This window comes from Myiozetetes cayanensis, unplaced genomic scaffold (assembly GCF_022539395.1).
Source record: "Myiozetetes cayanensis isolate MyiCay16 unplaced genomic scaffold, myiCay2020 scf3, whole genome shotgun sequence".
In the NCBI taxonomy this organism is placed as follows: Eukaryota; Metazoa; Chordata; class Aves; order Passeriformes; family Tyrannidae; genus Myiozetetes; species Myiozetetes cayanensis.
This window is the reverse complement of record NW_026087521.1, coordinates 71,617,421-71,644,061: the sequence shown is the minus strand read 5'-3', so window position 1 is coordinate 71,644,061 and position 26,641 is coordinate 71,617,421. Positions and strand designations below refer to the sequence as shown.

Genomic DNA, 26,641 nt, shown 5'->3' with positions numbered 1-26,641 from the left:
GTGAGGATGATGATGGGGCGGGTCTTGCTGTGGGAAGAAGCTTTATCTCCCAGAGGCCTCCTGGCATCCCTGCTGGAGGGAGCTGGTGAAGGGGAAGTGGCTGGGTTGGTCTATCAAGGCCAATGCTGAAATTATCCAAAAAGAGTTTGGGGAGCACCATGTGTGTGCCTGAGTCTGGAGTTCAGCACCTCTCAAGACAGACGCCGAGGGATGAGCCACCTGCCAAAGGGGAGCAGAGCGCTGGAGGAGGTGAGTCAGTGTGGAGTGCCAGAGGGAAGATGCAACTGGGGGTTGTGTGAGGAGCTTATTGGGCGTTTCTTTATTTAATATGAGTGTGCAACACGGTAAGTGAAGTGGGATGAAGGCACTGGAGGTGTTCTGGTGTGGTGAGCCATGGGATGGAGTTGCTTTCCTTGACAACTAAAGGTGCAATCACCCTCTGTCAGGAGCAGCCATGAGGGGTTTTCAGTTTTGGACCTGGGCTCTGAATTTCAAGAGTGGCTCCTGAGAGAGGGTGAGAGTACCTTTCCTTGTGAAGGAAAGCACTTACCCCCTCTGTTGGATGTGCAGATGATAGGCTGCCCAGGAGAAGTGAAGTTCATCAACAGCTTTCTGTTCTGTCACCTTTTATGTGGGAACAAGCCCTGGAGGTATTCAATTTTGGGACGTGGCTCCAAGAAAAAGAGGAATTTAAAAAGAAAAAAAAAAACAAATACACACACACCACAAAAAAAAAAAAAAGGGAAAGAAAAACAAACAAACAAAACCCCCCAAAATCCAACAAACCAAAAATAAAAAATAATAATAATAAAAACACCAACACAAGCAAACCAGTCGGTAAGATGGAAGTAAGTACCAGGGAACATGAATTGGTCAAGAGTAGTGATGTCAGATTGGGCTTTTTTTCTTCTGTGACAATGTGCATTGCAAATAGGAGAGAAGCAGAAGACAATTTCCATACTGATTTGAGTCTGTATCCTCTTTGTATGTGCATAAACACAGTATCTGGATTACAGCCTGGAAAGCTAGCTTAGGCTACTGTAAGACAGATGAAACCTGTTGCAATGTGATACTTAAAAAAAATATTTACCAGCGGTTCACTGTTGAAATGACAAATACATTTATTTCAAGAGGTTTTTGCTGCTTGGTGCTATCAAATAAGCCTATCAGTGGGCCAGATCATGGATTAGAGTGGAATTTTTATTCAATGTGCAGTTGGTATTGACCTAGAAGTGGCTGAGAGCACTTTGGAAGAGAGCCTGCGGGTGCTTGTGCAGTTGGCTCCTGCCTTGCGTTCCCCGCTAATCCCGTGTCCCTGTTTCCCTGCAGTGATCTGTCTCCACACTTTTGATATCAAGCAGCTGCCTGACTTGATCTCTGTTCTACTAACCAGCTGTTTGTGGTAGATGATGCCACAGTGTGGAAGGAATAACTCCCCACTTAGCCCTGAGGGGTGTGTTGGGCTCAAATCAGCCCTCGTAGGCAGAGCCAGCCCAGCACTGAACAGCACCTGATCCAAATCATTTTGGAGAAGCAAAAGACTGGGAAAGCAAAAGTAGGAGAGCAGGAAAAAAGAAAATTCTGGATTTAAGGTTTCCCTTTTTATGGAGAGCTAGAACCCTGATTAAGATTTTCTAATTAGTCAAGTATCTTTGATATTAAAAATTGTCATGCAGATTGTGCAGCAGGGAATGGGGAACTAATACATAAATAAATGCAGGTTGTTTGGGAAAACAATCTATGAAACTTACTTTTAAATCCACTGATAAGAATGTGCTACACAATTTGGATTTTCCTCAGTACTGCAGAATTTCATCGCTCGTTAAAGGTTTCAGGGTCTCACACAGTCTCACTCCAGCGTGGCTTAAGGTGTGGAATATGGGCTCTAACATGCCAAAGACCAAACTTCAAACATCAGAAACTTGATTTCACAATGCAAGGTACATCTCCATGCGATCCAGCGCATGAGAAAAGGGAAATGGGAGGCAGGGGGACCCCCAAGGAGCATTTAGGGCAGTGGTGACATGCATGTTGTAGTGCTGTAGACGGGGAGGTTTTCCAGTGCAGCTCCCTGGTGACTGTATGGAAGTGAAGGCATTTCTTGAGCCAACGTGGTGTCTTCTCACTGAAGGTGAAAGGCAGGTACTTCATCTCACAGATGGGAATAAGGATAACTTTTTGTGTTTCCTCTCTTTTTTGCGTGCACACTGGTTTCTCAGAGCCAGAAATTGTCAGCTTTGTCCTTTTCCCACCGAAGAAGCAGGGGCAGCTGAAGAAACTGTGAAAGTGAGAACGCCAGACGGTGACAAAGCTCCAGCATGTCGCTGTTAGGCTGTGATGGAAACCCTGTTTTGGTGCCGAGGCTGTGTGTCAAAGGCTCATCTCCTGCTGAGGAGGGAGGGCTGCATGAGTCAGTGTTCCTGGATTCCACCAGAGCTCCGTTACTGATTCCCTGCGTGACCTCGGGCGGACAATTAACCCGCTGTGCTGCGGTTGCATCATCTGTTAAACGAATATTAAGTCTTGTCTCTGTCACAGAGATGTTGTGGGTCTTAATTGTTCACGGAGTGCTTTTAGACTGACACAGCAGTACAGAAGTGGAGAATGCCGTTAGTCAGTGTTAAACACAGGCCTGCACATTTGTTTATCGTTAGCATAAACAAGGAGGAGTGGTAATCAGGAATGTCAGCTCTTGCAAGAGGAGAAGCTGATTTTTTTTTTTTTTTTCTTTTGTGGAAAATGCACTGAATGCTCCGTGGGGAAAAAAAGATGATGTGGTTTAATCTAGAATGTAAAGCTGCTTTTTGGCCACAAAAATTTGTTCTTTCTGATGGAAATGACAAAACGTTATTGTGGGAGATCGGGGCGTCACGTTAAAAAAATTATGACCTTTTAAACTGGTTTTACTTAAATGTTGGAGTAGTAAATATACTTTTACTACTCCTTAAAATACACTTCATTTTGAATAAGTGGATTAATGTCTTGAAAAGTATGCATTTAACTTACTTAACTTGTATGTCAGCTGGGAAAGCTGAAAGGATTCCATAATTAGAAGCAAAATAAACACTGGCCTTCTGGGGAGATGGGTGATGTCTCTATAAATGCATCACCAACCATTAGTTAAAAAATGGAGAAGACTGAGTGTACCTTTTTTTTATTATTATTTGTTTGTTTTGCTCCCTTTTTAAAAATCCAGGTGTTAACCTCTCTGTAAACAATTTTGCTTTGTTTGATACGTCTCTTTATATAGCACGCTGTTTGCAGTCTCACAGAAAATGCTTGGAAAATAACTTTGATATACAGGTATATAGGCTGTTCTTCTCAGATTTCCCCAACCACAAATCCATGGGAATATTTGCCTTGGAAAGCCCTTGGAAATTCTGTGCTTTGGAAACTCTTCCTTGCACCGCTCGGAATAAATGTTGTGATGGAAAACCTGACCTGTCAGCTTGCCTAAGGATAAATGCACAAGGGACTGGAGCATCTTGATTTCAGTTTAACCCTGTCAGGTGTGCAAGAATCTCTGCATGTCTGAGTATAAATAGAAGGAAAGAAGTCTGACAAAAACCTTGCTTAAACTTTTCTGCCCTTTGTGAAGTGGAGTGATGGTGCATGAAGGTGATGCCAGTGTTGCACTGAGCCATGATCTGCTTTAGTGACACTTTAACATTTTCATGTTTTATTTCTGCTCACTTGAATAGAAAGCAGTGTATACAGTGAGAGTGGCTGTGGTTTAGGATTTACACCACTGGGGGAGAGAAGATTTTTATTATTATTGTTTTTGAGCTTCTTTCTTTTAATTCCTGTCTGCATAAGATCTGACAGGCTGGAGGTGAAAAGAATTAGTTGCTCTGAAGACTGTCCACAGTCTCTGTTAGGCATGAAAACCTAGGAAAATAGGTGCTGCACCATGAGCCTGCCAGTTAGAGTTAGTCAGAACCCTTGAGAGTGTTTTTCATGACTATGGCAAAAAAAAAAAAAAAAAGGCAGCTGCTTGTCATTTACTTAACCTTGCTTGGGCTGAATTTAATCAGCAGAAAACATCTGGAACTGATTCCCCTTCAATTTTGGAGTGTCCAGTAATCTGCTGTGTACATACAACTGGTGCACCTTTAGCATCAGGATACTTGGCTGAGTGATGTTTTGCAATATTGTTATCTTTTGGAAAGAAAAGAGGAAGCAGCAGTAATTTCCTAATGAGCAAATATTTGCAGTGCTCTGTATAGGTTGCGTCGTTCATCGATTTTTGTGCAGCTGTTGTATGAAATCTATTGATCAGAGTTAATAAATTTCTAAGTGAGTGGGACTGTTTATTTGTATTGATTAAAACTGGGCCAAATTGTGAACTGTTTAGCATTGCTTGGCTACAGCTGAGGGAGCCATTTGACCTTGTTACTTTTTGGATAGGAAGCAGCGTTGAATTATGAGTATGTGGAATTATTGAGGATGTTAAAAGCTTCTGCCTGTTATCTGAGTGGTTTTGCTTAAATGTCTTAGTTTTTCCTGCAGAATTAGGGTGTTGGACTTTTATAGTTAGCTACTGATATCTGCTCTTCATCTGACTTTACTGCTAAATTGCTGGCTTGGATAGCAATACTACATAAAATGGAAACCACTTAAAAGGCCACTTGGTGGAGATATATGGAAAAATAGCATGCATTTAAGCAGTGTTTTGTGTAGACAGTGCATTCCTGCTTTACAAAGGAAGTTGGCAAAATGGGAATACATACTATTTTTTTTCAATATAAATCCTGCTCACTTGCAGGAGAGCATTTATTAATAAACAGAGCATTATTAATAGAACCTCTCTGGAAACCATGAGTGAGTAACTTTATCTCTGGAAAAAGCTTTTTCTTCTTAGTGTTCTCCTCAAGAGAAATTTGCAGTGAATGTCCCAGGTGACTTGGCAATAATTTCTATGGGAAGTCCTCTGGGGAAGGCCCATGGAGAGTTGGGGGAAGTTGATGAATTACTGTGGACATCCCTTCCTGTCTGCTTTGCCCTCTTTTATTAGGGAGTTCTCGTGCTTTCCCTTCCATGCTGATGTGGGTGAGACTCCTGTATGGCACCCTCCTGTCTTGTATGATATAAAAATACAGATGTGATTAGTTCTACCCAATGCAGCAGAAAAGTATCCAGCTTGGAAATGTAAAGCAATTCTGATGGCTTTTAAAGTAATGTTTTATTTTAATGATGTGTTATTTCTGTCTTAAGCATCTATAGTAGTGGTAATCCACCATCAAGGAAAAAAAGCCTCCTGGTCTTCCTCTCTTTCATTCTTGCTGTGGTCTGGCATGGACTTAACATCCCCTGTAAAAGAAGAAGATTTTTTTCACCTTTGAGTAAGGTGAATTATGGAAAGAACATCTGTAATACAATTCAGATAACTAATTCCTGGAATTCTGGCTTGCACACAACTTGGTCCTGAAGCTGCCTCACGAGTATGTAAACTGTGACCACGTTCTGACCCTCTGGATCTATTTGTGTTCCTTTAACTATTATATTATGCTGAGTTGTGAGAACTTGATTCCAGTTGTAAAAAAAAAAAAAGAAAAAAAATCTTAAGCAGCATAATGCCAGTATTTGTTGCTAGTGGCTTTTTCGTTCTGTTTTTAATGGGGTGAATCAGAGCATGGCAGTGGGATACTCTAGACCTGGTTGTACTAACCCAATTAAGCTCCATTTCAGGTCAGGTTGACCTGAATCTTTCCTAGATGAGTTTGTGCTGAGTGAGCTGTCAGGGAGCACGTGTGTGCCAGCCAAAGACAAGTCTACAAGTTTCTCTTGCTGTTTGTTTGAGGGGCTCAGATGGGCTGCTGTGTCTGTAATCTTGTGAAAGAGTGGAGAGAGCGTGCACTAGATTTTGGTGTACACAGGGGTCCACCATCTCGAGATTTATGGGGTTTAGTTTAAAAAACCTCATGAGTAGAAAGTATATGCAAAAATACAGGTAAGCCTGCCCAACCATGATAAAATATCAGTGTTAAATAGGATTTTTTTTTCTTTTCCCCTGAAGAAATGGTATCTCTGGAGGTTCTGTGGTTGCACTGTTTCTAGTAAGGTAAAACCACACTCATAATACAGCAGGTCTATTAATATGTCATATGAGCAATGTCACTTTTAGCTGCTACAGATCTACTTGGATGAGACAGCGATGGCTTTTATGGGGAGTTACTTGGCCTGGTAAAGACTCTCAATTTACATTACTTGCTGTCTTCTGCTTAAGCCTCCTGAAAGGGTAAGGATGTCCTTTGCTGGATAAACCAATGCATTAGTATGTGCCAAACTTGGATGTGGACTGGCAGGAGTGTAAAGGGCTGGAGGAAATACTTCTTGGACCCCTCTTACAGTTGGAGAGCAATGCAATAAAATCTGTGTTGGTAGTAATTTCTTAAAATAAAAAAAAACCCAACAAAACAAAAAAAAAACCGCAGCAAAATTTGAAAAAGTTTGTTTACTATTTTCAAGCCTTTAATTCAGAATAAGGCTTATTAAGGAGGTTTCTGATGCTCTCTTCTTCTGCCCCTTTCATCTTCATATCTCCTGTCTCCAGCATTGAGGGATTGTTTCAGAATGGCTCTCTTCAGTGGTCTGGTCTAAGAAGTTGCTTTTACAACTGAACTACCACTCCAGGGTAAATAGTACTGCTGAATTTTGTCTCTGTGGTCTCAGAGTGGAACACTGGACTGGCAAAGTTTCAGCTGTGGATCTTTGTCATGTTGGATGAGTGATAATTAAATCTGGGCATAAGAGGAGCAGGTCCTTGTCAAGGAGGTGCTTCTGTTCCACACTAGCAAACATTACCATTAAAATAAGCTTTGCAAAGCCAGAAACGATCACTACTTTAAACTGAGTGTTCTGTTCACTTGTGACTTCAACCTAATTTAAATCTTTATCTCAGATGGGAAAAGGGCCATGCCCAAATCTGGATAAGAGTACACTAAAGGATTTATATCTTGAAAACCAGCTCATGAGGTATCAATTTGGGGGATATTTGGGGGGAACCCAAATAGAAAAACATAGCCAGTGCTCAGAGCAAGCAACTGCAACAACATGAGCATCAATGTGGGGAGGGGAGGGGGGAAAAAAGGTGTTAATTTCTCCCTGCTGATCTGAAACCAAGTCTCCAAAACCTTGGTGTAGAAAAGAGTCCAAAGGGCAGTGAAAATCTTGGGTCTTAATGCCTTAGGATTGTAATAGGAGTCTTTACATTTTCCTCCCTAAAGTAGTAATTTACATCTTGGGCTATTCCCAGAGTCTCTAATACCCTCCTGTAAAGTTTATTGGAAGAAAATTAATTTGACTTACACCCTACCTTTTTAGGGTTGTGACATGCTGCTGCTTCACTAGTGTTGCATTCTTTCACCCCTGTAGCAATATCAGCAGTGTTAGAGGCCACTGCAGGAATTTTCCATCCACTGAACAAGTGCACATTCAGATCTGTGCTAAAATCAGTGTAAACAAATTCTGGTGTGTTCTCAGCACCATGTGAGCAAATTTACTGTATCAGAAGACCCATCAAGGGTTCTTGGATACCACCTCAGTCTTGGAAAGTCCCCCAGCTGCAGACCATAGGAAGTTCTCTGTGAAGCTAGCACTGTATATTTGTCCTGTCCTTGTGCATGTGCTCTTCACCTCAGCTGGAGACAAGGCAGTGCATAAGACAGTTCTTTGTCCTGGTCTGGTTTTATCTGATATTGGGCCAATCCAGATGTGCCTTTTTCTCTTTCAACAGTGTGCATACCATCCTGGGATGGTTTGTACTTGGGTATGTTCTGCGTTTGAACAGCCATGGAATCCTGCTACCTCCTAAATACACTTACAAATATACATATATATATATATATATATAAAATCATCCATTTTGTCCAGACTTAATAGATGAATAAATGGTTATTTAAACCACTGCTGAATGAACACTTGAGAAGGTCTAAATATTCTTCATGTAGCCTGTATTTGCCAGAGGTAGAGGGAGGATTATCTGTGCTATTTTAACCTAGTCTGTGAATAAAACAGAAATTGCTTGGGGACAAAGTGCCTTTACTTACCTTCAAAACCCATCCTCCCTGTGGCAAGGACCTGTGGCCATGCTCAGAGTGCAGCCTGGGGTGTGCTCTAAAAAAGCAAGTTAACAATCTATGAGTTTTTACAAGGAAAAAAAAAAATCCAAGTGCTCTAATCAAGTTGTTCCACAGAAACTTTCATTCCAGTTATCATATGATCCTAATGTGTATTAGAACATGAGATGGGAATTGGAAATCACTGTTGGGATCTTTCAAGGGATTCAAGGCAGTGAGGGGGATCTGAATCTTTCATTCCACAGAAAACTGAAGGGAATATTCTGCAAGGATAGTCTGTGGTTTGCCTACCAATAAATAGCAGAATGTCTTTGGTCAATGGCACAAAGATTGTCCTTACCCTGTTTTCAATTTCTGTCTTTTTGACAATGTGTCTGAAACCAGTAATGTTGGTTAGAAAAGAAATGAATTTGGATTGATGGATTAAAAGACAAATTACAATTTTTTTTTTGTTTGTTTGTTTGATAAAAGAAAAATATTTGGAAATCAAGAGAGTATCGTGGATGTTTTTTCCCCTGATGCCTCTGGTAGGGCTCAGCGTCTGTAGCTGTGTGTATATGAAAACAAGAATGCTGCATCTGATAAATCATGAGATGAATAGCACTGAGTGAGAATTGAGCCATGTCACTTTGACACACAGCAAAGAGGAATTTGTATCTTAGTCCTCAGTAATGTGGCTTTTAAAGAAGCTTGGATGTGGAACCAAGGCCTTGACGTGAGACTGATAGGGTAAGAAAATACATTTCTGTTGTGATTTGTATAACTACTTTCTCTGAGGATGCTGATCCCACTCAAGTCACTCTTTATGCTCATCCAGCATTCATATTTTAAATGTTTTCTTAATTATAAATATTTTCTAGTAGAAGCTTTGAATAAGCAATATGAGAAAACGTTAATAATGAATGCATATACTGATTGAGCCCCAAAGTATATGGGTGAAGACCTCATGTATTTAATTTTAAATAAGATGTGGTCAGCTGGTTTGCAGCATTTCTGGAAAGATAACTTATTATGAAGGGGGGTTGTGCTTATAAGATGTTTTAGTTTGAATTTTATGATCTGAAGATCCGTCAGTCAAAATTTTTATAGTATTGGGTACACATAACAATGGCTACTTTGACTTCCTTTTTCAACAGTTGCAACTTAAACTCTTACTGAAATTAATGCCCTGTCTAAAATATCTTCACATTCAACATTTAAGAAGTAAGTATTCAGAGCAAATGTATTTGAAGTAGGGAACAATCTGATTAAATTTTGTCTTTTCACCTGGAATGTGTGAAAAAACAGCTGGAGTTTTCATTAGGAATAGTTCTGATTTAGTGCTGTCTCAGACACTTTTTTTTTTGCTTAATTTGTTTTGAGTTTTGGGACAAACAGGGCAATTATTTCCTCTAATATTAGGATTTATCTTAATTTACAGGGTTTTTTTTTTTAGTCAGCATGGAACAGGCAGGTTATATGTACTGAATTCATGATTAACTTCTTGTCAATAGGAAATTGTTCTACCAGGGTTCAATTGTGTGATGCAAAGAACTGCATTCGAGCAGCAAATAATTGTGGCATATTTCACTGTAATTGCAGTAATTGAGTTTTGTGTTCTTGAGAGTCAAAACACTGACAACAATTAAGATGTTTCTATTTTTACTGTCACTGCAATCTGCATGCTTTGACCATCAGCAGTCACGAAAAATAAAAATGTTTTCCGACGGGTTTATTTTCTATAATAGCCACACTAAAACTGTACTTCCTTGTTAAAATAAACACTTTTACTATAATGGCAGTTCTGAATCCCATAATGGAACGTAACTCTATATATTTATATTACGTGATGCGTTCCCTCTGTGTAATTCTAAGAGTGTGTATGTGTTAAGAGCTCTCCCTGCAGAGCTAACAAGCTGCCAAATTACATTTCACTGCCTATTAATTGTTTCAGTTTAAGGTCAAGTTCTTCTTGTCCTTTAAAAAAAAAAAAAAAAAAAAGGCAGTGGAGAGGGATCAATTTCAAAGCTATTTTTGTCTTATTTTCCTTGACTGTGTGTTTTGTTCTTCAGAAGAACTGAATGACCAGTCAAGTATGGTTGGCCTTAACAAGTTAAATGCATTAGTATTGGTGGCTTGAATTTAGTCTTGGAGAGCTGATCTCTGAATGTACTCACGAGGTGTAGATGGTATCTCCAACTTGAAAAATACCTGTGGGTGCGAGGATTGTGTCAGATAGGCAAAAGAAACAGAGTAGGTGTCGTGGTTTTGCTCTGGGTCAATTTGCTTTCACACCCCCCACACAATTATTTTTAGTTGAGAGAAGGTTTATGCAGACAAAAGAGATTGGATTTGGGAAAATAATATGAATATTTATTACTAACAAGCTAAAACTAAAGAACTATATCTACAACAGTTTTACTTAAGTAAAAATACTATGTATTTATAGTTATTTTAAATTAAACATTTGAAATGTTTAATGCAAGACTGTCCAGTTTTAAACTAGTAAACCTGAAAAGAAAGATAAATGGAAGAGGAAGGATATACAGAGGTTTCTTGTTCGTCACAAAGTTGTTTGCGATGTAAACATCTTAAAATAGGTTCCAAAACAGATTTTTTGGTACCTGGTCTCCTCACTTGAAGGATAAGGGCTGGAAAGTCTAGGCAAAATAAGTAGGTAGGTGCTTTGCCTACTGTATTTTTCCTGCTGTGCTAATCTTCCTGCACAATTTAATAGCTGAACTACATCTACTGTGCAATTCACTCTGTGGGTTTCTCTGAATTCTTCTCTTCACCAATATCTAATCTAAACCTGCCTTCTTACAGGTGATAACCACTGACCCTTGTTCTGTCACTGTGTGCCTGTACAAGTTTCTCTTCCTCCCTTTTTAAACCCTTTAGGCTGCAGTGAGGTCTCCCTGGAGCCTTCTCTTCTTCAGGCTGAAAAACCCCAGCTCTTTCAGCCTGCCTTTGCTGCAGCCCTCTCTTCATCTTTATAGCCCTATGACTAAATGATCATAGCACAACTACAGCTGGCTCAAGCTAACTGCATTTAGCACTCTTTAAAAAAAAATAATAATAATAATAAAAAAATCACATCTGACTTTTTCTTGGAACAACTTTAAGCTTGGTATTCTGACAAGGAACTGAAAACAGCTTCCTCTGGCTTTTTGTTGTGAGTCATTCCCATGAGGAAAACTGAAAAACAGTCCTGGGGATAATGCAGCCAGAAATAAAAAAGTTAAAGTATCTAAACTAGTAGCTTTTCTTTGTCCTTATTTCCATGTTTTTATTAGTGCTTTTATCACAGCACAGTCGATAGACATTTTAAAATAATAAATTTGCTCAGATTAGATTGGCAAGGACAATCTGTGCTTGCTGCTTTTGAAAGAGGGGTGAACTGTGCCCACTGGAGAACGTGGCTTGCTCTCTGAACAGGCAGTGAGTGGCACCAGCACTGCAGGCTTCTCTGCTGTGCTCCATCAATCCCCAGTTCTCTTCTGGCAGGTCCTACCTGTGCATGAGGAGACACTTGCAGCTCTTTGTGCAGTTGGTCCCTGTCCACTTTCTGAATCTGTCAACAAATCTGCTTGTCAGTTAGTGCCAAACACTACACAGATTCAGCAATGTGGACACTTGCTCACTCTACTTTTATACAAAATATTCAGCTATATGCTTTAAGCCCATACACTTAATTTAAAGAAGCTGATTCTGTGCTCAATGTACCTATTGTAAAGTAGACTTACATTTATGATGCTGCAGAAGATGTGGGTTTTGTGGGTTTGGTTTTTGTTTTGTTTTGGTACTTACGCTTTTGGTCAATATGTTACAGCCTTCTTGTTTGGTAGGTCTGAAAAGGATTTTTCAGGCAATTGGGTAGATAAGAGCATCCTCCTGTGCCTTCTGAAGTATGTTTCATTGTTTTGTCTCTGCATGTTTTCCAGCACTGCATGCCTTTGTGATGTTGAATGATGTGTTGGTATTCATGAACATCTTGGTGCTGTCCCATCAGACGTGTAATGAGTGATTGAGTTCCACGGGGTGTAAGTCAGTCTGTAATTTGGCCCGCGGGCTTATCTAAACAAAAGAATGTACAACAAATAAAGTCAGCATCGGTGCATTTTGAGTGCTGATTGCTTCAAATCAGATACACAGGAAACCAGATGTTGAAGTTTATCTAAAACACTTGCAGCCCAACATGTAGCTAAGTACAGCAGTAATAGTGCACAGCACTTTTTGCATATAGTTAGCAACATGTTTGCAGCAAATGCAAATCTACTCCTATTCCTCAGTTCACCTTTTCAGGTGCTCTTTTATTTCTGCTCTGCTTGCAAATGAACTGCTTAGTTCATTCTGGTCTGATTCTGAAGGTGTTCTGGGAACAAAATCAAATTCAGAGAGAATGTACAAGAATTGCCACAAGAATCAGCCACATCTCTAATGACAATACATTTGGCTGATTAAAATTAGGGTAGAGAAAGTGGCTTGGCTTTTTTACCTGTATTGGACACTTGTAACTCTAAGAGTTGTGTATGGGACAACCCGAGTATCTGGCATTTGCAGATGATTTACAAATGAGTACAGAGTAAGGATTTAAAACGCAGCTTCAGATGCTCAGATCTGTAGCAGTTCTACAGAAAACTAAAATAAAAATATCCTTGTCTTATTTAGAGTAGTACACTCCTGTCACTCCTGCTCCCACAACAGAAATGAAACAAAGCTTTCATAACTTTGTAAAGAAATGATTCAGTCTGTGCTAATGATATGTTTTCCCATATTATTCAGCATGACTTCTCAGGTGAACTTAAAGGCCATTTGCCTGCTGAGATGTATAAAAATAAAAGCAAGTGGAAGAGGTTTTTAAAAGCAGGCTGGTGGTCAGGTGCCAGACACAGGCCCTTTGCAAAGCTTTCATAAGCTGTTAAGTTTCCATTTTTTTTTTTTTTTGGAGGAAAGTAAGGATTTGGAAACATTTGGGGCCTAGACTGAGACCAGTTTGCCTCTCTACAGCTTAAAAAAACCTGTATTTTTAAGTGAGGTGATATGAGTTCCTGCCACAAGAAAGCCAATGAGACAAAATGCTGTGACCTCACAGGCAGTTCCTCCCTGTGGATGAAGGAAGCACAACCATCCCAAGGATTTTCTGTCAAGGTGCAGCCTTACATATGCAATCAAATCACACATTTATTTCATAAATATTTGTTACTTTGAGTAGTGCACCCTGGCATTGTGGTAAAGATTGTCTTAACAACTTCTGATCTGAAAGTGATGAAAAGACAGTGGCATTTGCTTTTGGTCTCCCAAACTTGGATGTTTATCTTGGTTGGTTACAAACAAAACCCCAAGATAAACAGAGAACCCCCCCCACACACACACACTTTTCATCTGTTAGGGTTATATCCTCACCAGCATTCTCTACATGATGAGTTTTTGTACTGCTGTGGACACAGGTTTAGCTTATCCATCTGCTCTGTGAGCTCTCCCCTGACAGCAGGTACTTTGTGTTGTTTTCACGTGATTTGTTACTTAAAAAATTGAGGAATAGATATTGTTGTGACAGGAACTGTTTTATGTTAAACCATCTCAAATTTACTGTCCTTTTCTATACATGTGCCTGTGTTTTCCGGGTTTAATTTGCAGATATCTCCTTTTGTTCGAATTTGTTGGTGCTTGTGCTCCTGGGAGGAGCAACCACAGGTTCTCTTCTATGTAATGTCAGCAGCCACTGCAATGCTCTGCAGACTTTTTATAAAGCAAACTGTGTGGGAATGGTGCAAGGCACCTTTCAATTTGCTGAACTGGGTGTTTGTTTTTTGTGAAGGTGAAAAAAAACTTGTAATAAAAAGAGTAGGTTGGAATTATTTGTAAGAGAAGACACCTGCTTTTTCTGGTGCTCACCTTTTTTATCCGAGAACAGACTCTAGTGCAAAATCTTCCCTGTTATTTTTTTCCTGCTCTTAGTAGGCATTGCCTGTTTGAGAATGACCATGGCAATGCCAACCATGGGAAGTCCTGTTTTCTGCTGCAGTTGTAAACTGGGAACTCTTTTTCCCCACACTGCAGAACAGGAGTTAGTGTAATATAGATAGGGAATCTAAGGTTAGATAAGGCCAGACATCATTACTAAAATATCTCGGGGTTATGTTTTGATGTGTTTATTTTAAAGATTTCATCATTTTAGGAACTGACACTGAAATTAGATGTGTATCAAACTTAGCTTTCTTTTGACTGTTTCATTTGATTTGTTGATCTGTTGATTACTTGGGTCATGGCATTCACTGCTATTTGTACTGTGGTAGATACCATTCTGTATTTTCAACTTGCTGCTTTCAACTGTTCATGCTCAGAAAACATTATATATTTTATAATGAAATAGGTACAGCTTCTTCATATTGTGAGTAGCAACACATGGAAAAGAGGATGGCTCCTCTCCTCTTTCCTCTTTTTATTTCCTTGCATCCCCTGATTACTGCTCTGCAACACAAACATTAGGCATTAATTCCCATAAAGTCAGTCTGGAAAAAGAAAGCTTATTAAAATAAATACAGAGAGCGCAGATATAGTTGTTCTGGCTTGACCTGCAGCTGTTACAAACTTACCATATGTAGTAGCAGGACCTTACAAGTCTGAATTTTATTTCTGGAAAGCATCACTGCCATGTGTGGAATGTATTTGAATGCTTCACGTTTCCTCAAAGCATTATCATGAATTATTATTATGAATCACTTTATTGATCAGCAACTTATGGCTCCTTGACATTAGAAAAAAAAAATTGTTCTTTTTAGTGTGATTTTTGGGAATTTTGCTTTATGACTGTACACTGCTGTCTAAATGAGTTTTTGGAAGGTCAGTCAGGAAAAGTGAGTTAACTTCAAAAACCGAGTTGGTTCTAGAAAGAGTGTTTCAGATAAGAAAACTGCTCACAACTAAAACAGTCACTTTCAGGACAGAAGATATTTAGAAAAGGGAACATATTACATGCATTTATCATCAGTGATGATCCAGGAGGCCAATGTTAAAAGGCACTCCTAGCCCGTATTCCACAATTGATTTTTTTGATGTCCTTTAATACAGGGTACAATATTGGTCTCCATTGAGGAGATTCCCCTTCTTCCAGGTAGATGGAAAAGCTCGGATAAATTCCAAGTCACCTGCTTTCTCTACTTGATCCCTAAACGCTGCCCACCTCTCCTCATGCTGTGAGGTGGGTGAACAACTGCCAGCACTAGGTAGGCCTCTCTGTCCGTGGGCAGCACCATTTTTATGGATGTCTCATGGGCATCGCCACGTTTATGACCTTGGAGGTCGGAGGAACCCAGTGAGGCGAGGGAAGAGGTGAAGCTGGCACAGGAAGGGGTGTTGAGGACATAAGGAGGGGGAGCGGCGGGGTTTTCAAGCGTTCAATGTTCCCGCGCGCGTCTCTTCCCGCCCTCTCGCGCCCACCATTTTGTGAGGTGTTTTCCGAGCCCACACGCCTTCCCTGGCCGCCATTTTGTGAGGTGTTTTCCGAGCCCACACGCCTTCCCTGGCCGCCATTTTGTGAGGTGTTTCCGAGCCACAGTCTTCCACCGCCATTTGTAGCGTTTCTGGCCCACGCCTTCCCTGGCCGCCATTTTGTGAGGTGTTTTCCGAGCCCACACGTCTTCCCCTGCCGCCATTTTGTGAGGTGTTTTCTGAGCCCACACGTCTTCCCCTGCCGCCATTTTGTGAGGTGTTTTCCGAGCCCACACGTCTTCCCTGGCCGCCATTTTGTGAGGTGTTTTCCGAGCCCACACGTCTTCCCCCGCCGCCATTTTGTGAGGTGTTTTCCGAGCCCACACGCCTTCCCCGGCCGTCATTTTGCGTGTTAAAGTCCTCACGTCTTTCCTGACTGCCGTCTTGTACAGTGTCCTTTCTATATTTAATTAAAGGAGACTTTGGTGTGTTATGGTGCTCTTTTCTCCACATAGACGGACTTCAGAGACCTGATTTCTCTTTCGTCCTCTGGCCTTTTAAAGCCATCAGAACAAGTCTCCATGCGATCAGGGCATTTGCTGCACCTTTCTCGCCTTTATCAATTGCCTGCCATAATTTGAAGCCCAATTCGTCCCAGTCGTCATAGTTTAGAACTTCAGGGGTGAGTTGTTCGTTGCTTTCGAGCCACCTTGCCAGACTCCAACCACTCAGGGGTTGAGGAGAACTGTGAGGGGAGAACATGTCTGGGCATGCTTTAACACATTAAAACAAATGGAACTGGGGTACATTTGATTAAACACATGCATTAATAATAAAACCCATCACAGTGCAATGCAAGTAACACTACTTAGGCTTTACTTGTTTTGACCCTTACTTTTAGTGATTCCCCCCACACGCAAACATTTCTTTTCTCCCTTGAATTTATATGTGCCATCCTATCCATTTTCCAGGATACTCTGCCAGCTCATAACTGTATCTGCCAAGCTTTCAAGGATGATCAGAATTAAAATTTATGGGTAGCTTCCTTAGAAAGTGTTAGTAGGACTAGTAATCATGAATAAAACTGCTATTTTAGATCAAACCAGCTTAAGCTAGATATCCATAATAGCTTTTGAATGAAATAAATACAGGGAAAGATATTGAAGATAGATACCTTAAAGTAGAAATGGCTTTTGAATATTGATGCAGCTAAACCTAGAAAGGTGGGTTTGTGTTTACTGCACATTTATGGTGAAGTCAGCCCTATACTTGATGGAAATAAGTTTTGAGGCTGGAGCTTTATAAAACATCAGGTTTTGTAAACATGGGAAGAGCCTGTGTGTGTTGTCTCCCTAATGTATTGTGATTTCTTTGAATTATTTGTGCAGTGAAAGGGCGTTTGGAAGGGAACACCCAGGACATGTCACGGGCCAACAGCTTCACTGATGACATTGACCTCGTACCAGAAGAGTCACCCCTGCCAGCTGTATCCGATGTGGCACAGTAAGTGGAACAGTTCTTTAATTAATAGTATAAATGCTCATTAATAGTGAGGGAGACTCGTCACTGAATAAAAGTATTATTCTTTGGCTGGCTGAACTTGAAGTGATTATGAGTTTGAGCTTCTTTAACTAAACATGAACAGAAGTCGTCATGACACTTGGAAAAATCAGCCCTGTGCACTCAGCTCTGTGATGGGTGCAGTCTTGGTGTCTTCATTGTTTTACTTTGTAAGGCAGCTGACAGAGTTCCTGAGATTGAGCTTTACAGCCAGTTTTATACTTTGTAGAATTCTGCATCAGTCTGAGCTCTAAGGCAGTCCTAATATGAATAGTGTATGAATTGAAACGTAAAAAAACTCAACTGAGGTCATGCTTGTAAGAGAAAATATGGACTTGTCACTGGAAAAACCCTTTAGTAAATATCTGAGACTGAAGGGAAGAAAAAAAAAGAACAAAAATTGTTGCTTGCCTTCAGCGAGGGAAAAATGTCAACAGTGGTGTTTGTTCAGGATGAATTTGAAAGCAATGATTCCATTGTACACAATGATTGGTTTTAAGATGTTTTCTTTCACATCATATGGTTACTTTCTGTCTGGGTAACTCATACAGATGATGTGTCTGCTGCATCTGTAGTAACTATACTTTGCTTTCCTACTGGATATCCTGGTGCTTTTAGTTTCCCAACATGCTAGATTTTGGATCTGCTTTCAAATTAGAATTATAAATTATTCTATTTGATTTCATTGGTTTTGGTTTGGTTTTTCAGTTGTTGTGGGGTTTTGTTTTGGTTTGTTTGTTGTTTATTTGTTTTGTTTTCCCAAATCAGTGTGGTACAAGCACAGGGTTTTACATTTTAAAAACCCAGTTCTAATCTTATTTCTACTATTTAGTGCATGAAAAAATGGAAGTATTTTATATTATTTGTGTAGTGCACCTTGCAAACAATACCTGTGGGTTTTAGTTCATGTTAGAGTTTAAATGCATTTCACTCTTGTGGGTAAAGAAAGTAAAAGAAAGCAGAAATATAACCAAATGCACAAATGCAAAAAACCACCCTGAAATAGGGAGAGATTTGAAGTAATATACTATTAAATCAATAATTTCTCATGGTGTGGATGTCAACAGAATGATCTTGTAACTGAATATTGCTAAATCAATGATTTTTATGTTCTAAGGGCTGACCACAGATTAAAGTATGTATAATTTTTAACTTCTGAATGTTTGTACTAAACCTCAAATGTACAGAAAGTGTAAGGCCAAAAATCATAGATGTAATGTAAAGTTAAAAGGTGCCACGTAAAAACAAAATCAAAACATCATAAGTTGTAGCTTGATGGTTCTCAAGTCAAACTTGCCAGTTTTCACCTCTATCTTTGATCATCTCCTTTTCTGTGTGCAATTCTACCTAGTAGGATTCATTTAAGATTTGACCTGATTCTTGAGCAGAAATTTATCATTTCATTGTTCAAAATGTGAGCTTCACTGGACGAGCCCAGATCATGGTATATTTATGGATCTTGCTTTTAAACTGTCAGTTCTAATGAAAACAATAAGCTGTTGACACTGTATTTGCCTGATATGCACATCTTCTACATCAACACTAGATTTACTTAGCGTAATTATTTATCTTGTCTTTTAGCAGAAGTGTAAGCAGGTAAGTCTGTGTGTGTGTTACACTTGCCTTGGTGTGTGAGCTTTCCAGAACAGCATGGCTTTTGCTCTTCACTTAACTAGTGCAACGAGTTTTCATCCTAGAGCCACAAAAGCAGTCAGTGATTAGACAAAAATACTTCCAAGAGTAGAATTCAGCCAAAGGGGTGTGTATATATTTTTATTTATATATATATATCTATGTACACAGTGTGAGCCTTCTCAGTTTGAAAAATGAGTGAAATCATGGCTTTCATGTAGCAGTTAATGACAGTGTCCTACAATGATGGTAACAGTTTCATGTGGAGCACTTTGGGAACTCAAGTTTGACTTTGTCAAGCTGCCAAAAGGCAAAGTTTTCTTCTTTGCCTTCAACAAGTCCTGTGGGCTAAAAAAATCAATCCTGCAGTAAACCTTTCTTTCAAAGCCAGGAACTGGTCATTTTTTAAACTTCTAAGCTGCTATGTTGATTATTGAACATGAAATGGCAGGTAATGTTTTGAGCATTTTTTTTCTGTAACGTGAACAACAGATTCTTTTGAAATCTGCTCTGCTGGACTGATGATAGGAGAGATGTTCTCTGGTGACAGTAACCTTTGCTTTAGGACATACTCTCTTCTAAACTCCCTTCATTGTGTGGGAAGGGCACATACTGTCTCAGGAGAAGGAAAAGAGCTGATGCTCCTGAGGTCTGCAAAATGAGTGATCTGCAAGCTTGCTAATTCTTTAACTGTGTCCATAAACAGCACAAATGCAAAGAAAACATCTCAAAAGTGTGTGTGAATTTGATAAGTAACATATGGAAGAAAGGAGGAGAAATACACCTCAGAATGAGAGCAGGAACAAAAAACCTTAGTGGATTTTGGGTCCTTCCTAGCCCAAACATTTAAGACCCAGCTGCTCCCAACAGCTGGCTCAAACCAGAAATTATAGTTGTGCTTTACATGTCCTAAGTGGCAGTCTCTGGGGATAGGAGTGTGGCTTGACGGATGAATGTGTCCAGAGGAGAGCAGCAAAGCTGGTGGAGGGGCTGGAAGGTACATTCTGTGAGGCTGAGGACTCTGGACTTGGAAAGTTAGGAGAAAAGGAGGCTAATGGGTGACCTCCCTGCTCTCTGAAGCTGCCTTAGGAGGGGGGAGATGCTGAGAGAGGTGCTGGTCTCTTCTCCCTGGTGTCCAGTGACAGGACACATAAGAATGTCTCAAAGCTGGTGTTTGGGCTGGATATGGTGCTGCAGCATGTCCAGAGAAGGGCAATGAAGCTGGTGAAATGTCTAGAGGAAGTCATGTGAGGAGCAGCTGAGGGAGCTGCAGATGTTTAGCCTGGAGAAAAGGAGATTCAGTGCGGATCTTATCACTTTCTACAACTCCCTGGAAGGTGGGATTGACCCCAGGTGGGGTCAATCTCTTCTCCCAGGTAAGAAGTGGCAGGACAAGAGGAAATGACCTTAAGCTGCACCAGGGGAGGTTCAGGTTGGACATCAGGAAGAATTTCTCTACTGAAAGGGTGGTTAAGCATTGGAATGAGCTGCCCAGGGAGATGTTGGAGTCGCCATCCCTGGAGGTGTTCAAGAAACAACTGGATGATTTAGTTGACAGGTATTCAGTCAAAAGTTGGACAGGACCTTGAGGTCTTTTCCAACCTTAGTGATTCTGTGATTAGGAAAATTTCTCTATTGGGAGGGTGGTCAGACACTGGATCTGGCTTCTAGAGAGGTGGTCAATGCCCCAGGCCTGTCAGGTTTCAGAGGCATTTGGACAATGCCTTTAATAATATATCTGAACTTGGTCAGGAAGCTGGGCCAGATGAGCACCAAAAGGGACCTACAAGTCCTCTAAGGCACTTACATACCCTTGAAGTATCAAAATCCACTCTTGAGGAAGAAGAAGAAGAAACAATAACATTGTTTCTGATATTTTGTTTCTGATTATTATGCTGAATTGTGCAAATGTTGTTTATCTCCTGGATTCTACCTGGCTGCACTGGAGCTTTGCAAGAGTAAAGGAGACCACTGAAATAACTTTAGGCCTTATTTTATTTTATTTTTTTTAATCTCCAACTGGTCTTATTGTTAGGGAGATTGTGATGCCAACAACCCTTGGCCATTAAAATATTTTCTGTCGTACATGCCAGAATTGACCTTCCAGCAGGAAAGAGAGAATTTGGCCAATAGACTGCATTGAAAGATTGCATCAACCTGGTTCCAGATTAGCACAGTCTCAGGAAAAATGCACACAGCACCAGCTTCAGAGGCAGACATCCTGTTTTTGTTTTTCAGAGTTCTGTGGTTTAATGCTGTGGCGTTTTCAGCTCTTTACACTGTAAGGGAAAGCAAAAGCTGGAAATCCTTTGTGTCAGCGCGGCGAGGCGACCGCGGCTGAGCGCGCGCTTTTGTAGCTCGCCGAGGTCACGCAGAGGTAAATGTCAGCTGGTCTCTCAGCAGAGGTAAATGTCAGCTGGTCTCTCAGCAGAGGTAAATGTCAGCTGGTCTCTCAGCAGAGAGCAGGGCAGTGCTGCAGTTCAGCAGTCAGCACCTCAGCCCTCCGGGGAGGAAACCTTTAGAAGGTGAGATCCACGTGCGGTGACCACGGGCAGTGGTAAATGCCGTCAGTGAACAGCTGTGGTAATAACTCTTCAGCTGGAACGGGCTGCCCTGGCAGGGATGGCTACACCTGTTCCCCACGGGGAAAGTGGGGTCTTAAGTACTTTTCATGGGTTGAGAGCGAGACCAGCAGTTGCTCTTCTTCGTGGGGCTCTGCCCACAACAGAGTCAAGTCACGTTAAGGGACCGACTAAAACAGTTCCGTGCAGAAGTTTAGAAAGTGTTAATGCATAGGGCTGCAACAGAATAACATAAATCTGTGTAACGTGGCCATGAAAATGGCTCACTGCTTCAGTTTAAGGCCTTAAAATGGTGTGATAGAAGCATAGAGATGAGAACATGGAAGCAATATCCCAATATCCACCATTCCCACCTCCAGGTTTTTTTCTTTCCAGCTCGTAGTACAAAAGCAGCTCTTAGACTGTACAAGGGAGATCTTATCTGCAAAATGATTAGCAGAACAACCCAGCATGAGTATGTGGTTATTAAACAGTCCAATGAACTCTGAAGAGGGGTGAAAAGATAGATCTGAGGTAAGGCAATGGCTGCAAAACAAACCTCAAAACACTTGCTTCTAAGAGGAGAAACTGAGACTCCGAGGGTGAGAACAGCTGAATGGCTTGCTCTGTGTCATCAGTGGTGAATCCTGATGCAAAAGGACTACCACAAATTAGTCTTCAATGAGGAGCAGGATCTTCTGTGAGAACTGAGGCCTCATGAAGCAGAGGGGTTATTTTTACCTGTTGGTGTTTGTACTCGCTCCAGGCTGCCCAGAAGAACAGGGAACCAAAGCTGCTCCTCACTTCATTGGAACCAGGTTCTGCAGAGGTTGAGAGGGTACCTTTAGCACTGCTGTTCACTAGAGTGTAAACCCTCCCCATTGTTAGTAATCCATGCAGCTACATTCTAAGGAAGATGGCTCATAAATAGTCTTGGAATCCTGCTTTCCTCTTTAAAAACAAGTCTAGGAACAGTGCAGATTGTTTGGGGTTTTTTTCTAGTGGAAGTAGTTTATCACAGGATTGGCAGATATGAAAAATTACTAGTTTCCTTCATTGCCCACTAATACAGATATTTTATACAAAGTAAATGGAAGAAATGGTAATACTTCTACTAGGTCTTAAATCTTGCATTAGACATGCTCAAAGAAAATGATGCTGTATGCCCCTTTTAAGTTACTGTTCAGCACTTGGAAAAGGGATATTAAATCCATCTTTCAACTTTATTTCAGCCTTTTAGTTGTTCCCTCCATGTTTAGATGGTAGAAGGCTTTTCAGGGACTTAAGAATAGTTTTCTTCCCTTTCTGTCTGTTTAGAAATCTAACAGGGTGCAACTCCTGTCACAAAGTGTATTTTCAATCTTTCTGTGGTTTTGGTTTATCTCTGCAAGCATCCTTTATCTTTGTAACATTTCCGTCATAACTTCCTTCTCTAGCTTGCTGCTTTTAGTCTTAGTAAAGAAACAGTTTGCGTTATGACCAGCAAATCTATTGCCCAGAATATTATTAGATCTAGTAATTAGATACTAACCTTGTGTAGCATGATTGAATCTGCTATAAACTCATTTATATCACTTTTATTACTAAGATAGTGTCCCTATCGTCCTTGATCATCAGCTGGATCTGTTGTGTGACCTGTTGTCCTTTTGCATGTTTTCATGGGTATTATTTTAAAATATTGTTCTTAATTTTTGAAAGCTTAATCAGGCAGTTGGTGTATCGATGTAAATATTGACAGTGTCTCTGAGCTGATATGGGTGTTGGAGAGAGTTAACATTGACCATTAAGCAGTGAGTGAAGGGAATGGTGTTAGAAGAGGTGGAATCACCCAAGATGAGCAGGTTGGCCAAATGACAGCAGCAAGATTGATCAGAGTGCAGAATATTCCTGAAACTGCTACAGTTTTTCCTACCATCACTGCGTGAAAGTTTCATCCATATTTTTGAAACAAATAAAATTGAGAGGAAGAGTTGGAATACTAATAAGTGTGCAACCCACAGTAACATGAAGGGAGGACATATATATATATATATACACCTATATCATATTTCTAGCTTTCCTATAGTGTTGCTGGCTCTTGACACTTATTAATCCCTCCTCTCAAGTACATCTAATATGGGTGTTACTGATGAAACTACTTCTGTCTGCTGCACTCATAAACATTATTAATCACTTCAAAGATAAATTTACATGAGGGTCTGTCATTTCTGAACAGAAAAAAAAAAAAAGGTAAAATAGTGAAAATTTAGTGGACAGTAGTAATTCCTAATCTGGTTCTATGCCTTTAACCAATATAAGGTCTTGTGTTAAGTTACACTTTTTAGTATTACATATTTTTGTATTGTCACTTCTAATTTTGACCTCTTAAAAAGGCTGCTTCAGGATTTATTTCAGCACCCAAAGTACTTTTATTACCATGTGATATGAAAGCAAGGCTGGCATTAGTGTAAATTGGTGCCATTATGCAGTAACATTTAAAAGAATTTGACACTGATTCTGAGGGGTTTCGGAGCTATTTTTTGGTTTTTAGTCTGAAGAGCAACTTTACAGTGAATTTTTGCTCTTTTATTTTTAAGTGAGGACGTTTGGCCAGTGGAGGGCACTGCCTTATAACGCAGTGAGAGGCAGAAACTCCCGTTTCAGTTTTCAAAACCCGATTTGTCATTTCAACGGACTTGACTTATAAAACTAATTTATATGCATCTGAATTTCCCCAGTGTTAAACTGGCAAGTTGCCACCCTAAGGAAAACCCCTCCGTCTGCTTAAACACCAGTTTAATGAGAAACTTAACCGACCCCCAAAGGCTCAGCTTGGTGTTGTGGTTATACTTTCTTTTTTCTGGAAAACAGACCATTGTAACAGCCCACTGAAGACTGTCAGAATATAACCAAGTGCATATATCATTTCTAAGCCTCCAGGCAGCAAAATGTCCAGACCTGATGGAAAAGCCTGAAATAAAAGGTTGCTTTGGAAACAGAAGCTTCTACAAAACATTTCATATATAATGGTTTTGGTTTTCTCTTAATGAGTTTTCTAATAATTTCACAGAATTTTAGAGCATGGATAGAATTATGCATGGAGAGGGGTGTGTGTGTGTGAGGTGACTCTGGGAGACAAGCCTGTAAATACCTGTCCTGTGTCAGAAATACTTCATAAAGAATGTATCTGTTTCCAGATCAAAGTTAAAGACTCCCATTTGTGGCTTTGTTTTACGCAGAAATTGTTATTTATCTATCTCAGTAGCAACTCTGAGAAAGGAAATAAGGCAACTCTTTCATTTGTTATTGAAAAGTGTGCAAAGTCTTCAGCGTTGGCACCTCTTGTCTGTATGTGAGAGGAGAAAGGCAGTAAAGGCAGGAATCACGTTATAAAGGCTTTGTTTGGAGTTCATATTTTGCTGAGGTTTTTCAGTTAAATATTGACTATTATAATTCACTTAATTATAACTGTCAAGCTCCCTAACACTTGACAGTATCTATCATATGTGCCACTAAATGAATCTGTGAGGAAAGTTCAGAAGAGCATCACATTAAAGCATGTTCTTTGCTGCAGGTGACAGTGCAACCCTCTGTATCAGATCACTTCAGTGTGTCATGGTTAGGCAGAATGAAAGTGCCAAGTGTGGGACTTCTTTTTCAGGGAGGGGAGGATAAAAAAAACTTGGTGGGGGGAAAAAAAATTGATGATTGCAATGCAGAGAGAAGGGTGACTGTCCTTTACCATAGAAATAAGCAAGCATGTGTTTTCTTTTACCCTTGGTCTTGTGGTTTTGCAATGGTTTTGGCTTCAACACTTCTTGTGTGAGACTGAATTTGAAGTAGCTGGGTCATGCCTATACCTGTTCCAGTCCTGGGCACGTTGTTGTGTTCGTTGTGTCAGTTGATGTGAAATACATTGATGGGAAGGAAAAGCACAGGGAGGGGACCTCATAGGTCATTCCTGATGTGGTTGAGCTCCATCCATAAACCACAGTGTGTATTTTGTACAGGCAGCATTCAACACACACACAAAAAATACTTTAGAAATTGAATATACCAATTGTCTTTCCTTTTTCTGTCTGCAGTTGCTTCCATGGGCTGCTCCTGTGACAAAAAGTAAGGCAGCCCATCAGTCCAATCAAACCAAAAGCCCATCCTTGTACAAGCAGGGATTCTGTAAGCAATTAGGGGGGAAAAAAGAATGAAGAAAAACTTGAAGGCCAGAGTCCTGCCTTCCAGTTGAAAGAGGGATTTTTTAATCCCTGTAGCCTACTTCCTTAAGAGGTGATGTGGCTGTCTAACACCTTACTCCTACAGACATTGTTTCTGGGGCAGTACCAAGCAGGAAAAAATAGAGAAACTGAAAGTTAAGAGATCTCTGTGTGGTTAATCAACAGATCATGATGAGTGTCATGACTGAAGGAAGAAAAGAGATGGAAAAGAAAAATTTATTACAGTTGTTGAGAACCATTGTGTGGTTGGAGAATGCTGTTTATAGGTGATTTCTTTGGTATTTCATCATAACAATATTACAATCCATTTTTATTTTTCCTAAATAATATATTTCAAATTTATTTTTCAAAATAATATGTCAAGGATAAATTAAAATGACATTATTTGGTTGTGAGGATTCAGAGTGGGGTTGAAAGAAACAAACAAAAAATTTGGAGCTGCTGATTTATTTCTCCCCAGGAAGCAGGTAGATTGTCCACTTATCCTAAGATAAAAGAATGAAGACTCTTTTTCTGTCTTTTTAAGTGTTAATTTGATGTTTACCAAGGGCTGCTTTGGTCTTGCTTTATTTGCTATTCTCTGTATAGTCTTATTCTGTAATTACTGGTAAAGTGCTTTTCCTTATTGAAATATAAATAATTGCTCCTTTAATTGAGGTGGCTTTTCGTAGACTTTTGTATACTGCAACATAGTGCACAATGAAGCAAGACACAGGCCTGTTTTCAGTGCATTAAATGACATTAGAGTTCAGATGACATGGCTGAGTTATTGGAGATGCTTCTCTCATATGGGATGGAGTTAAGGCTATGGTTCATTTATGACACCTCCAAAAACACCTCTCATTAGTGTTTGACTTATGTGCCTTATTGATTTTCTTTTTTTAAATACACTTCAAAGAAAAATCTCACAAGAAAAAATAGGTTCTTTGGTACAAAATTGCCACTGGCATCTTCATTTCATTAATGTTTAAAAGCAATATTTCTTTTTCCAGTGGACACTGAGACCACTGGTTGTTCAGCTGCAGTAAAAGTACAATGTGAATTTATCTTCTTCAAATTAAATTTTTTCCTCTAAAATCAAATTTAGATATTTTGCAATGAGCAGGCATCTCTATCCAATACAACTATTTTAATGTGTACGAGATGTTCACAACAACAAAACTTAGTATTAATTTTGTCTCTGCTT

The 26,641-nt window shown here is 40.0% G+C and overlaps 1 protein-coding gene across 1 annotated transcript in view; it reads left to right on the top strand.

Annotated features, from left to right (window-relative positions):
• Positions 1 to 26,641, top strand: part of LOC126644616 (potassium voltage-gated channel subfamily KQT member 1-like) — a 373,366-nt gene that overhangs the window by 47,597 nt on the left and 299,128 nt on the right. Inside the window, exon 11 of the mRNA XM_050324167.1 lies at positions 16,880 to 16,994. Within this exon, the coding sequence (XP_050180124.1) occupies positions 16,880 to 16,994 (115 nt within the window). The remainder of the gene's footprint in view (positions 1 to 16,879; positions 16,995 to 26,641) is intronic.